Source organism: Neovison vison, chromosome 5 (genome assembly GCF_020171115.1).
Source record: "Neovison vison isolate M4711 chromosome 5, ASM_NN_V1, whole genome shotgun sequence".
Classification (NCBI taxonomy): Eukaryota; Metazoa; Chordata; class Mammalia; order Carnivora; family Mustelidae; genus Neogale; species Neogale vison.
Window position 1 is genome coordinate 82483594 of NC_058095.1, and position 12638 is coordinate 82496231.

At 31.4% G+C, this 12638-nt stretch overlaps 1 protein-coding gene across 1 annotated transcript in view; it reads right to left on the reverse strand.

Annotated features, from left to right (window-relative positions):
* Window positions 1-465: 465 nt before the first annotated feature.
* The window catches only part of PSPC1 (paraspeckle component 1), a 76757-nt gene continuing 64584 nt past the window's right edge, over window positions 466-12638 (reverse strand). Inside the window, exons 7-9 of the mRNA XM_044249372.1 lie at window positions 6757-6814; window positions 3373-3542; window positions 466-1343 (exon numbers count right to left, since the gene is read on the reverse strand). Of these exons, the coding sequence (XP_044105307.1) occupies window positions 1158-1343; window positions 3373-3542; window positions 6757-6814 (414 nt within the window). The 3' untranslated portion in view covers window positions 466-1157. The remainder of the gene's footprint in view (window positions 1344-3372; window positions 3543-6756; window positions 6815-12638) is intronic.

Sequence of the window (12638 nt, forward strand, 5' to 3'; positions counted from 1 at the left end):
CAAGGACTTTGTTTTAGAATAACAATTATAATGGGATAAAAATCAGTTTATTCCTAGTACTGAAAATCAAACTTCAAAATATCTATTTGACAGTAGAGGGAACTAATCTGATTCCAATGATCTCAGTCATTCTCAAATTAATTTTTTCTTTTTTAAATCACCACTTGAACTGTATTCCTTGGAAACAAACACAACTGGCCTGTCAGACAAGTTTACTGGACTTAACTATAGGATGATATTTACAACACCACAAAGTTAATCCATCTTTAATACTTCTGTAAACATTCTCAAGAAATACCCAATTCTAAACCACACCAAATCCTCTTTTAACATCCAACCTAACAGTATTTATTTATTTTAAAAGAAAATTAAAAGGGTAAGATCTAGATATGGACACCAAGTAACGGCAGATAAGATTAAAAATAGGCATAATTTTAAAAGCAAAAGAGATTTGCCTCCAAACAGTTTTTTTTTCCAAGATTCAAAAGGTTTATTTGAAAAAATCAGCACAGGACAAAGATATCCTTAATATTCCTTCTCAGAATATTTGAATATTCAGAATCTATATGAAATGTAGACAGCAACTCTGATTTCACAGAAAGAACATCATGGTTTTATACAAATGTAAACCCATTCCCACATCCCTCCCCAACGTACTATTTTTATCCACCCCTTACTGACATTAGCTTGTTCACTAAGCTTCCATCTTCAGTGCTACTTGCAAAAACTAAAAAGCAGAAAATCATTTTCATTTTTAAATCATTGGGAGTAATTAAAGCAACCATAGTATTACTGTTACAGCAAAGTTTAGTAAAACTATGAGAGAATACTACTAATAACATTTGTAAATTATCCAAAATGATTTCTTTATTGAGATTAAGTAACTACACAGACTTCACAGTTCTATGGCATATGTATATTTAGCTAAAGTCACAAACACATTTTAACATTCACAATGATGAGCATCACCATTACCATTCTAATCTACAAAGGTTATGTATGAATAAAGAAAAATACAAAAACCTCAAGTTTTACAAAAAAAAACTTTAAAGTCTACATACATTAACAATAAAACCATTTCTTCCAGGTAACAAATAAAAGTGTAAAGGCATACCACTGAGGTTTTTTTCTCTTAGTAGCCAGGAATGAAATAATGTTTAATATCTACGACGCTTATTAGGGCCTTCAAAGTTGCCCCCTTGGCTTCCTCTACCAAAACCACCAGGACCACCACTAACAGGACCTACACCACTCATTGGTGCTTGAGGGGTTTCAGAACCTGTTCTACTCCCCATAGGTGATCCCATCTGAGATGATGGTCCTTGAGGAAATCTATCATTGTGCTATAATACCACATAATAAATATGAAGTCCATTTGGAACACGCCAAATGTAAGTGACAAGAAAAATTGGCAAAATCCCAAGTGGTGGTGTCATGAAGTTCAGCAGAAAGTCCAGCAGAATCAGGATCACACATAGAAGGAAGAAAGGAGCAATTTAATTAGTTACTACGTTTAAAAAAAAAAAAAAAAAGCATCTGAAGAGTTACAATTGCTAATGCTATGCCCCAATTTCATGAAAAAAAGAACTGATTTTAAGAAGTAAGCGAGTGCCATTTAAACCTAATCAGTATTACAACACTGTTCTGATCTTTCTTTTTCTTAAAAGCTTATACTGTGCTGTGTAATAAAAAATATTTTTTTTGAAAATCAAAGAGGTAAAACTGGGGAGCAGCATCACATTGAAAAAATAAACATTTTAAAAATTTCAACAGTAATGCTTTTAACAAAAAAAGTACTAGTACAAAAACAAAGAGTTAAATTTCAGCATTAAAACTTTTGAGGTGTTTTTCCAGAAAGACTATTAATGGGAAAAGAGATACAGTTTTTAAAACCTGACAGTTTACTAATATGTACTACTAATAGCACAATTAAATAAATATCTGAAACTTATGCTTTGGAAAACTTTACAATAACAACATACGTTAATCTCAAAGGATGACCAGAAATCCCTACATGCAGTAGTAAAATGTCACTGTGAAAAAGACCAAGGGTGATATTCAAATAAAGAACACAATTTCAGGGAGAGGGGTGGGAAAATGGGCCAGTTAATATTACTCTTAAGTTACTACAGATGATTGATTATATGCTACAGAAAAACTTAACCAAAGTAGTAAAAGTTTTTACTTAGCTTTTCAACATTTTACTATAAAATAAAGCCTCCAAAGAAGGAAACAAGTACACTAATTATATCATGTGCCATCTAATCATAGATACTATGGCACTGCCTTTTTATCTCTGTACATAAACACTCATTTAAAAAAAAAAACTGCTGGCATGTCTAATTTTTCCAAATTTTTTAAAGACTGCATTAAAGTAAGTAAGTTTTAAAAATGATGAAACACTGTATCCATCAATTCTAAGATGCACATTCACTTTTAACATCTCTGAAACAGTATGGACTTATATTTGATGGCATGTCTGATTTTAATTGGCAGTGCTTTTTCTTTCTTAGCAGCAATGACGCCTTAACATCTGTTGTGTAATTACAAAACTAAACTGCCTTTTCAAAACATACAATCAACCAATCTTCCGTTTCTGAATATTATTTAGAACAACCATTAACAAAAACCAAATGAGAAAATGTTCTGCCAAGAGCCTCATTTAAACAGTAATGGACTTCAAGGAAAATGAGAGAAGTTACGAGTCTTGCTACTGATATTCAAATAAAATAAGAACTACTGAAAAATTTTGCTTTTATAATTATTTGACCCAAACAAAGATATCTTCACACTGTCAAACCAAGAAATAAACTGTATGCTTTTTAAATTTTGTAACAAATACAAAATGAGTAATTCTGTAAGACTGCAAAATGTAAACTGAAAATACACGTTAAAATTTTAATATACATTATTTTATAGTTTAAAAAAGTTCCCTGAAATTAATCGTAAGTGATCTTTTCGTTAAAAGTGTTTACTAAAACCTGTTTTCACACATACTGGAGTTTCATTCCCCACCAAAGGTAAGGAGTCCACACAGGAAAAGAACACAATCTTAAAATACTTGGCCTTTACAGTGAATACTAAGAGGTGAATACACACTAAAAGCAATATAAAAATAACTGTAATTAATATGTATCTGCCATATACTTGAGTACAAAAGCACGCCAAGAATGGTAAATTAACTCTTGTTATATATAAAAATTGCCTCTCATAAGTCAATATAGAACTTCACAAAATTACGTTTTCTTCACTGCATCTTGACCTTTACTGCCAAGACAAATGATGCCAAATTATGTTAAGTGTGAAGTTACCTTTGGGGCAGAAAAGTATGTATTACTGAATATAATCAAAATAATGTTTATGATACATTACCACTGCTCCATTATCTGGCATCATTGGAGTTCCCATATTTGCAGCTCCTTCTGGTCCCATGGCAGGACCAGGACCCATTGGTGGGCCAGGTATAGTTCCTCTGTTGTTCATATTCATACCCATCATTGGAGGAGGACCTTGGTTACCAGCAGGTGCTGGGCTAAATGCATCTACGCAAAACAATCTATACTTAGAGCTGTCCTATCTTAGTTTAGTAAACATTAAAAACTTAACAATACTTATGCAAACTATATAACCACTATTATCAAAATCACTTCCTTCTTTGAGAACGGGACACCTAATTTTATCTACTCCTTAATAGAGCATTACCTACACTACAGAATTTTCAACCTAAAATCAAATGTATATAAAACAAATGAGAGAACTATCAGTTATTGTAGGATATTTGAGACTGTCAATGCTTCAAAGTTTTTTTTAAAAATGAGTATTACTTGTTATAGTCTGCTTTTTAAAGAAACTACTCTCTTACAATGGTAACTACATTATACCAGCTTAAATTAACAGCAAAGGATTAGCACTTGCAAACTATAAGTAGGTATATAAAGTTCACTAAAACTAACCTCTTGACTTTAATGTAAGTTACTGAACATATTCCAAAATTACAGGAGGTACTATTTTTTAACTTGAAACATTATAGCAATAGGCAATCTAAGCAGAACAACTGAAAAGCGCCATCATGACAAAGCTTATTTTTTAAAAGCAAATATAAACTTTAACAGAGCTATCTGAATTTCAACATACTAAAAATTCTAGAAATGGGGATAATCGTATATACTTCAAATTTTTCCATCAAAAAGATATCCACCCAACCTCATGTTAATTCCAATAGTGTTTGAGCTGAAATATTATATTTATAATGGTTTCAAATACAACATTTTAACAAATCTTCTTTGAATTTTATTTTTAAAGTACTCATACTTTATTTCATTAAAAATTCGTAAGAGACAAACTCCAACTTAAAGAGTTCTCTTCTAGTGTTTCATTCTACAGGTCAATTTTATAACCCTCAGAACTCAATTTCTCAAAAACACATTATAACAGGAGATTGATACTTTCATTCAAACCCAGAACTCTATATAGTACCAAATGCAGCTGACTTCTACATAAGACTGAACCCAGGGAGCAACTGGGAGGGAAAAGTCTTACTCCCTAGAAGTCCCTGGCAATATACAGACTACCACTCTCAACCCAATCCTTGGGAACTTAGCCACTTCATGGGAAGAAATTATTTCCCTTAATCCCAAAATGTCCCTGCTAACAAACTGAACATTGTTAACTATCCAAGAATATTTCTATTCCCTTAGCATAGCTATAAATAAAAATTTTTACTAGAATTCCATGACATGTCCCACATGGAAATGAGGAAGAATGGAGACACTATCTATAAGGAATCTTAACTTTCCCTAAAAAGAACAGATCAAGGATTAGGCTTTTCTTCTCTTTTTAATAAAATATAGTTTTTAAACTTAACTTGCAAGATTCAAATACAACTGTACAACTATGGGTATAATAAATCAAAAATAACATTTCCAACTATCAGTAATTAGAGTCTTATTTCTAGTAATTAAGATTTCTATCACACAGCTATAATTAAAGTAAATTTAAAGATCTAAGAAATGTTAGAATTATCTGGTCCCCTGAAAACGGTTTTATAATCTATGTTTTACTTGGCAGTACACTGGTGATAGATACACCAGAAGACCTTTTGCCACATTCTATCAATGTAATTTGATAAGAATATGACAATTTACTGATTCAACAGTGGCATTCAACTGCATGATAATGATTCATAACTCTAGTAAGCCATCAGGACAGGTCTCGGATTGAATAAAATGTATATTGGAGAAAATTAAATGGACTGGACTTAAGGGGAGTTGAGAAAGTGCTCAATTGTAATATGGTTCTCTAATGAAATAAAATGCCATAAAAAATTTTAGTTCTCTTAAATTCCTAACTAATTAAGGAACCTAAAGGTATACACTCTCATTATTCTTCTGATAAAGTTGCTAACTAAAAGTCAATTAGAATGTTTCCAAGGTCTCAGCAACATCAGAAATATTTCAGCTGCTTCTAATGTTAATGACAGTCTAATAATTATAATGGCATTTTAAAGTACCTACAATCCATAACCTCACATTTATAACGCTTAAATAAACCATCTGTATTATATTATACACTATTCTACAACTTACTTTTAAAAGACATAATAAAACTGAAGTACTTGTACATTACCTGATATTCAACTGTGTCTCTATAACTTATGTCCTACAACTGTGCCTACAGAACTTATGTATTCTTTGTTCACCAATTAATTTATGTATCCATAACTAATTTCAAATTAAGATCTTTATAGGTAAGGGTCATGTATCATGCTTCCTTTGTATACCAGAAATGCTTAGTAACTTCTTACTGGTAGGTAAGAAAAATGACAAAATATATAGCAATGAACAATTTCAGATGATCTGATTGGAAGTAGCAAATAAACTGCATGAGAAATCGGAGGAAAAAAGGTAGATCACAGAAAATGTTCATCCCACATATTACTTTTTTTTTTTTTACTCCATACACTATATATCCTAAGTAGTACATGCTAATGGTAATGTAATCTCTACAATATGTACACTTTGAGTTATGTAACGATTTCAATTTTGTGACAGCTTCTGTGGGACAATATGAAACGAGTATTTTAAAAATTTATCCAATTTTTAAATGTATGACATTTCAAATCTACTGCTTCCCTCAATAGTGGAGAAGCTACTGTAGGTATTTTCTTCAAAACTTTACATAATCTCTAAAGATATGCATCAGCCCAGATGCATAAGACATATCTAATTTTCTTGACAGTGCATTTTGTGCACAATATGGTAGGTGAGGGCAAAATAAGATAAACATTCAGTAAAATAAATAAAAATAACTAATACACAAAACACTACCTTACCAATTTATAAAATACTCTCAAGAAGTTTAAAACCCCTACAAATTCAGCAACTATCATAATTTCTAAGAAAGGTAAAAAGAGCCAATTTGAAAGCATGAAATTTGATTTTTTAAAAATGCAACATAGATACATTACACCACAGAATGACTGAACAGGTTTCAGGTTTTATCAAAACCTGGTTACAGGTTCCTTTCATTAAGTCTATTAAAACATAATATACCTTTTAGCCTTCAATGAAACAAAATTCTTCCTTAGCGTATTAGTTTTAATATACTTGTATTTTTTCAACTTAATATAAGAAATTTCACCATTACAAGCGCTGGTTCCAAATTTTAGTTTGCGACTGATATGTAGATACCACAAACAGCATGTACAATTCCCCAAAGAATTACAAGGTACAGAAGGCTTTTGCTTCAAATCCCTACCTCCCATGTTTATTGCTCCACGGGGACCCATATCACCCATTCTCATTTCCTGTTCTCTCTGTAAGTAAGCATAGTTGTCACAGTCAACCTATCGATCTTATGACTTTATATTTCCCATCTAAAATCAAAAAGAAAAGAATAAATTGGGACATCACTTTCCATGAAAAAATTAAAATTTTCCACATGACTTACTTAATAAGAATACTGAAAAGAAACTTCAGTCTTCCAGGTCTGGTATGCCACAGTGCTTAAAGCACTCAGTTTATACTACTAGATTATCAATGTGTCAAATTACATAAAATCTATCACAGAATGTTTTTAATGTTCAAGAGAGCAAAGACATATGCTTAGACTCCACAAAAAAAGAAAAATCTAGTATTTAATAACCACCAGGGCCCATTATTTTTTTCCTTCCATGAGGAAATTTTGTCTTAAAACAAAAATGACCACTACTCCTTTTATATTCAAATGTATTCAAACATCCAAAACAAACAGCTATGGCGTACTAAGCCAAAAATAAAGTTATATAGACAATTTTCATTGTTAATACAGCTTTGCATTTTTGCAATAATACACCTTTGCATTTTTGTTCAAATATGAGCACTGTTTTTCACCCAGGACCTAAAGATTTGCCATGAAAAGTCTCCACAGCACACGATTACTAAAAGTTCAACCTAACACTGCTTCCTTTATTTGAACAAGGGTTTTACTTGGAAATCTAAATAAAAGTGTTATTACACAGTCAGCAAGTTCTGAAACAAAATGCTCTCGAGGTTAACTGTGATACAAAAGGTCATGCAAATGACAAACTTTTAAATTTCAGTAAAATTCAACTCCTTCTAAAAACTCATTTATTAACTCATTTATTAACAGTAGTTATACAGAATTAACGTCAATGAAATCTCTAGGTGAAATTACCCCAATTCTGTAATTCAAACTTGCACTATTATGATCTTTTCCATTATCAGACCAGTGTGTTAAACGTAGCAATCATAAAACACATTTTGATACAAAGTAGAAATGTCTAAATCTTAAAAAGGTGTTTTTCTTTTGAAAGCAATTTTATTAAAATGTGATTAAAATTCTTTAAGAATACAAAATACCAGTGTAAAACACTAGGAAAAAGAGGAAGTAAAAGCCTATGGTATATGGTAGATAAACCCAGATCTACTGCCCATATCTAAGCTAATGGGCATGCCTCAAAATGTAACCTTTAAGAAAGCTGTGGTTAAAAAAAAATAAATCACTTACATAGCATCAGGAAGAAATATTTGTCAATTATGTAGAAAACATAAATCCCAAATTTTCTCAAAGCTATTTTTTTTAAACTTTCCTAAAAATAAAATTTGTCTCTTCTCATAAAACGTTTGGTTAGTGATGGATACTAACTAGCAAAACAACTAAACAATTTCATAGGATGGATTTCTATCGTATGGAAAATACTATTTTATCATCATACTTAACACTATCATCAATAAATCAAACCAAGCTGTCATTTCCTCATCACCAGAACCTGATAAAATGCAGACTGCTTCAGCATGTCCAAAACCTTCCAGGTATTATTTATAGCAGATACTTGTTATGGAAAAGCTGGTTCCATTTCAGCACCACAGTAAAATGCACGATTTTTTGACCATGACATCTTAGGTGAACAAGGGTTTAACTTTTAGTTTTGGATTTGCCTTAACAATGAAAGATGAAGAATGCAATATCTAACCCCTAACAAAGAGTAATTAAGATAATCTTATTGTATGAGACTTCAATTTTCAATTGAGACTTCAATTTTCAAATCCCCCTTAAATATTCTGACATCCTAACTGGATGCCTAGGATTCACTGGGGGGAACAAAAGGGGAGATAATGTTTTTATTATCTCCTGATAATTTCATCTGCACCTACAATTTTCCAGAATAACAATGTTTAGCTTTATTATTCGCAAAGTTCAGTACTTTGAAAAAGAAACTGTTCTATTATTCTATTTTCTTCATTAATAGAATTCTGAAGAGATTAATATGCCAAATACATTTTGGATTTTTAAAAAGCTTTTATTTATTAAGTAATCTCTACACTCAGCATGGAGCTCTAACTTACGACCCCAAGATCAAAAGTCACATGCTCTACTGACTGAGCCGGTCAGGCACCCCAAGACTTAGGTTTTTTAAATCAACTATTCAACAGTGACCATTACATTTCCTTTCTGAAGCTCTATTAGAAACTGGTTCCAGGGGCATCTGACTAGCTCCATCAGAAGAGCACGCATCTCTTGCATCTCAGGGTTGTGGGTTTGAGCCCCATGTTGAGTGTAGAAATCACTTAAAAATAAAAATCTTTAAAAAAGAAACAACTGGTTTTCCAGTTCTAAAATGTCTTTAAATGAAATAATCAGAATGTCTTACAAAATCCATGCTAATGTAGCCATCACTGCATTAAAATACATATAATATAGCATTTTTCATTAGATACATATATACTCAATTTCTTTAATACTGATGTTTCCTTAAAGAAAATTACTGAGTACTGTTTTATATAGCTTCACACATTAAGATTAAGAAAAAGAGACAGTATAATTAGATGAGAGATCATTTCTTAACTATTTTAAAAGGAGCAAAAGAAGTTTTCAACTTTCTAGTCGTATCTTAAGATTACTGTCATTTTCGCCAGAACAATGAATACTGTTACGCTGAAAAGAAATTTAAAAAAAAAAAAAAAAAAAAGATTACTGTCATTTTCTAAAAATCCACTGCTACATACTTCTAGTAAAATGCAAAGGTCAGAGATTATATTTAAAGGTACAGTTTAGCAATGAAAATTAAGACAGTACTTCTCATTTAACTTTATTTATCAAGTATCAGTTAGGAGAAACGGTAAGGAGAAAGTTCACTATTAACTGTGTACCCACCCAAAAGGCAATACACGGCATTACACAAGACCCTCACTTCTATGAATTCTATTATCTGAAATTAGAACTGGTGCATAAAATACATGGTATTTTTGGAATACGAATTTTAATGCTTTACTACTTTACCAAAAATTAAGAGTCACAATTTGACATGAAACAACTAACATGTAAACAAAAATCTTGATAAAGACTACACAATAAATGTACTTTATTACTATGCAATAAGATAATAAAGCTATGATTAAAACTGAAAACTTGGTTTAAATGATTCAATTAATTCAATTACTCTTCACAGCAACTCTATCAAGTAGGTCTTCTGTTACCCTATTTTAGAGATCATAAAACTGAGGTACAGCACTGTTAAATAATTTACTCAAGGTTGAACTGACATAAAAATTCTGCCAAAATAGAGTTCATTTAAGTTTCTACCTTCACAAAACACCTTCATTTTTTTTCAAGGATTCCAACAAAACCCAAAAGGCAAGGTTTTTAGTTATTTTTATTCACAAGTTGTGCCTTTCCATTAAAAGAATTATATATATGTATTCCTGAGCTTGTCATTGAAGTATGCTTAAATTCACAGCTGACCAAAAAAGCAAGCAAAGTATGACTGATTTCCAGAACCACATTATCAAAGCAGCATTCATTAAAACAATGGCTCTCAGAGCGTGGCTGGCAGAGTACTGAGTCCACAAGACCCTTTTGGGAAATGCACAAATTCAAAACTGTTTCATGTCTTAATAAACATTAGAACACAATTATAAAACTATAATCTAATTGGGCTTTTCAGTCTATCAACATATGTAGGAATGGTGTACAAGCAATTGGGAGGCAAAAATCTTGGTATTTTAGCAAAAATTAAGGCACTTATATTCAATTTTTACTAGTAACTATTACTGTTGCAAGGGAGCAGCGGGCAGGACAGCAGAGGAGAGGTTGTCTGCCCAAACAACTAATTTTAAAATTTCAACTAGAATATGTAGATGAAGCAGTTAGAATTATTTTTACTGAATCCCTACATGTCTTTCTAATAATCTATCCAAAACAGGATATATACATAAATATATACATAATCATTCTGAAATAGGGTGGTTCTTCAAGAAAAACATTCATATGATTGGGTTGTAAACTGAGTAAGACAGCATCTGACAAACTATGATTACTGACTTGTGTAAAGATATCCCTTGTTTTTCTAAAGGAGTATTATGCCACTTGGCTTTTACGAAAGACCTACATTTGTAGTACCTGCTACTGCTAACCAAAATGGGATTCTTACTTCTATGGAAAAAGGCAAAAAGTGAACATAAAGTTCAGTGTGTTTTGTAGCAAGCAATTTTAGAAGCAGCAAAAAGTACTACAAAGCACCTTCCCTGGGAACTATACTTAGCCTCTCATCATCAAGCTGTCATAGCTTTGAACGGTGTGTGAACATCTGTGCTTAATATAGATTTATTCTGTGGATCAGTAGCAATGTGTAATAAGCCTATCAGAGAGGCCTAAGAGTTGTAATTCCAGGTAGGAAACTCTCCAAAATTTTTCATATGAATATTAACGGTAGTTGTTTCTTCATTTTATGCCATTTTTTGGCTAACAAAAGGTATCACAGGAATGTTACACTTTGGGACAGCATTTGGCAGACATTTTCTGACAAGATTAGTGGTTGATAGTAAGAAATGTGATTTGTTTTTAATTATGTATAATAAACTATATTAAAATTTAGAAGATGCACATAACTTAATGGATCAATATTTTTCTAATGTTTGGTATATGACGTTACAAAAATCGTGTATAGGTTAAAAAAAAATAATCCAGTCAAGGTAGCCCAATAGATTGTAATGCAATGAAGACAAAAATAGGTACACTTCTCTGAAAAGGTTAAAATATACTCATCTCCATTTTACTAATTACTTATCTAAGTAAAGCTGGTTTTTCTTCATGCACTTTAATCAAAAGAGCATTCTGCAACAGACGGAATGCAAAAGCAAATATGGGAAGCCAGCCATTTCTATAAAGCCAAACATTAACCAAATTTACAAAACAATAAAACAATACTACTCTTCCCACTACATATAAGTGGAACGTCAAGGAAATCTGCAAACATGTAAAGTGAAGCCAGTGCTCCCAGTACTACTGATTTTCTTTCAACTTTCTCTCTTATCTAATATGGTAATCACTGCTGTAACAAAACAAAACAAAAGGTCGTAGAGGTATTCAATAATTTTTAATAGTGTAAAAAAATTTCAATACCAAATAGTTTAAGAACCAATGCTTTTAAGTTCTAGTCAGTATTCATTCGTGAAAATAAAAGCAGAAAATCTGCACTAATGTAAAGTAACTAAACCAGTAAAGAATTTCACATTATTTTGTGTAGAATAGGATCTTTTCCTTTAATACTTAATACTCAAAATATCAACCTGTGAACTTAAAGATACTGTAGTTTCTTTTTTTTAGATAACCAAATTTAAAGGATTCACATGGTACACAAAGGTGAGTCTAAAGGTAGAATATGAATGCCTAAGGTTTAGAAAAGTACACTACATAATGATTCAACATAGTATCAACGGAAACATTTTGCAATCAATGATAAAGATATATTAATCTGACACTGAGTAATGTAAATTCCTGTTTGAATGAATGCAGTCTTAATGACCATGAACATTATTCTTTAATTTGTAAAGATCTTTCACATACATTTCTGAAAAAGCCTCCAAGGGATTGTTAAAGGATCACCACATACCATCTAGGTTCAGTGTCTTGATAAAGAAAATGCTAAAATTCCTGATGTAAAAACACTGATACAGAACATTTAAATCTACTAAGGGAAATATAATTCTAAAGAAACATCTTAAGCTCTGGGAAGTAACAAGACTCAACCTTTTTATAATTAAGAATTTCTAAAAATAAATTGTTTTTAGTACCTGGAAATAGATTTTTCCCTTCACTAGAAAAGTTCACATAAAAGAATAAAGATTATTAGATAGCTA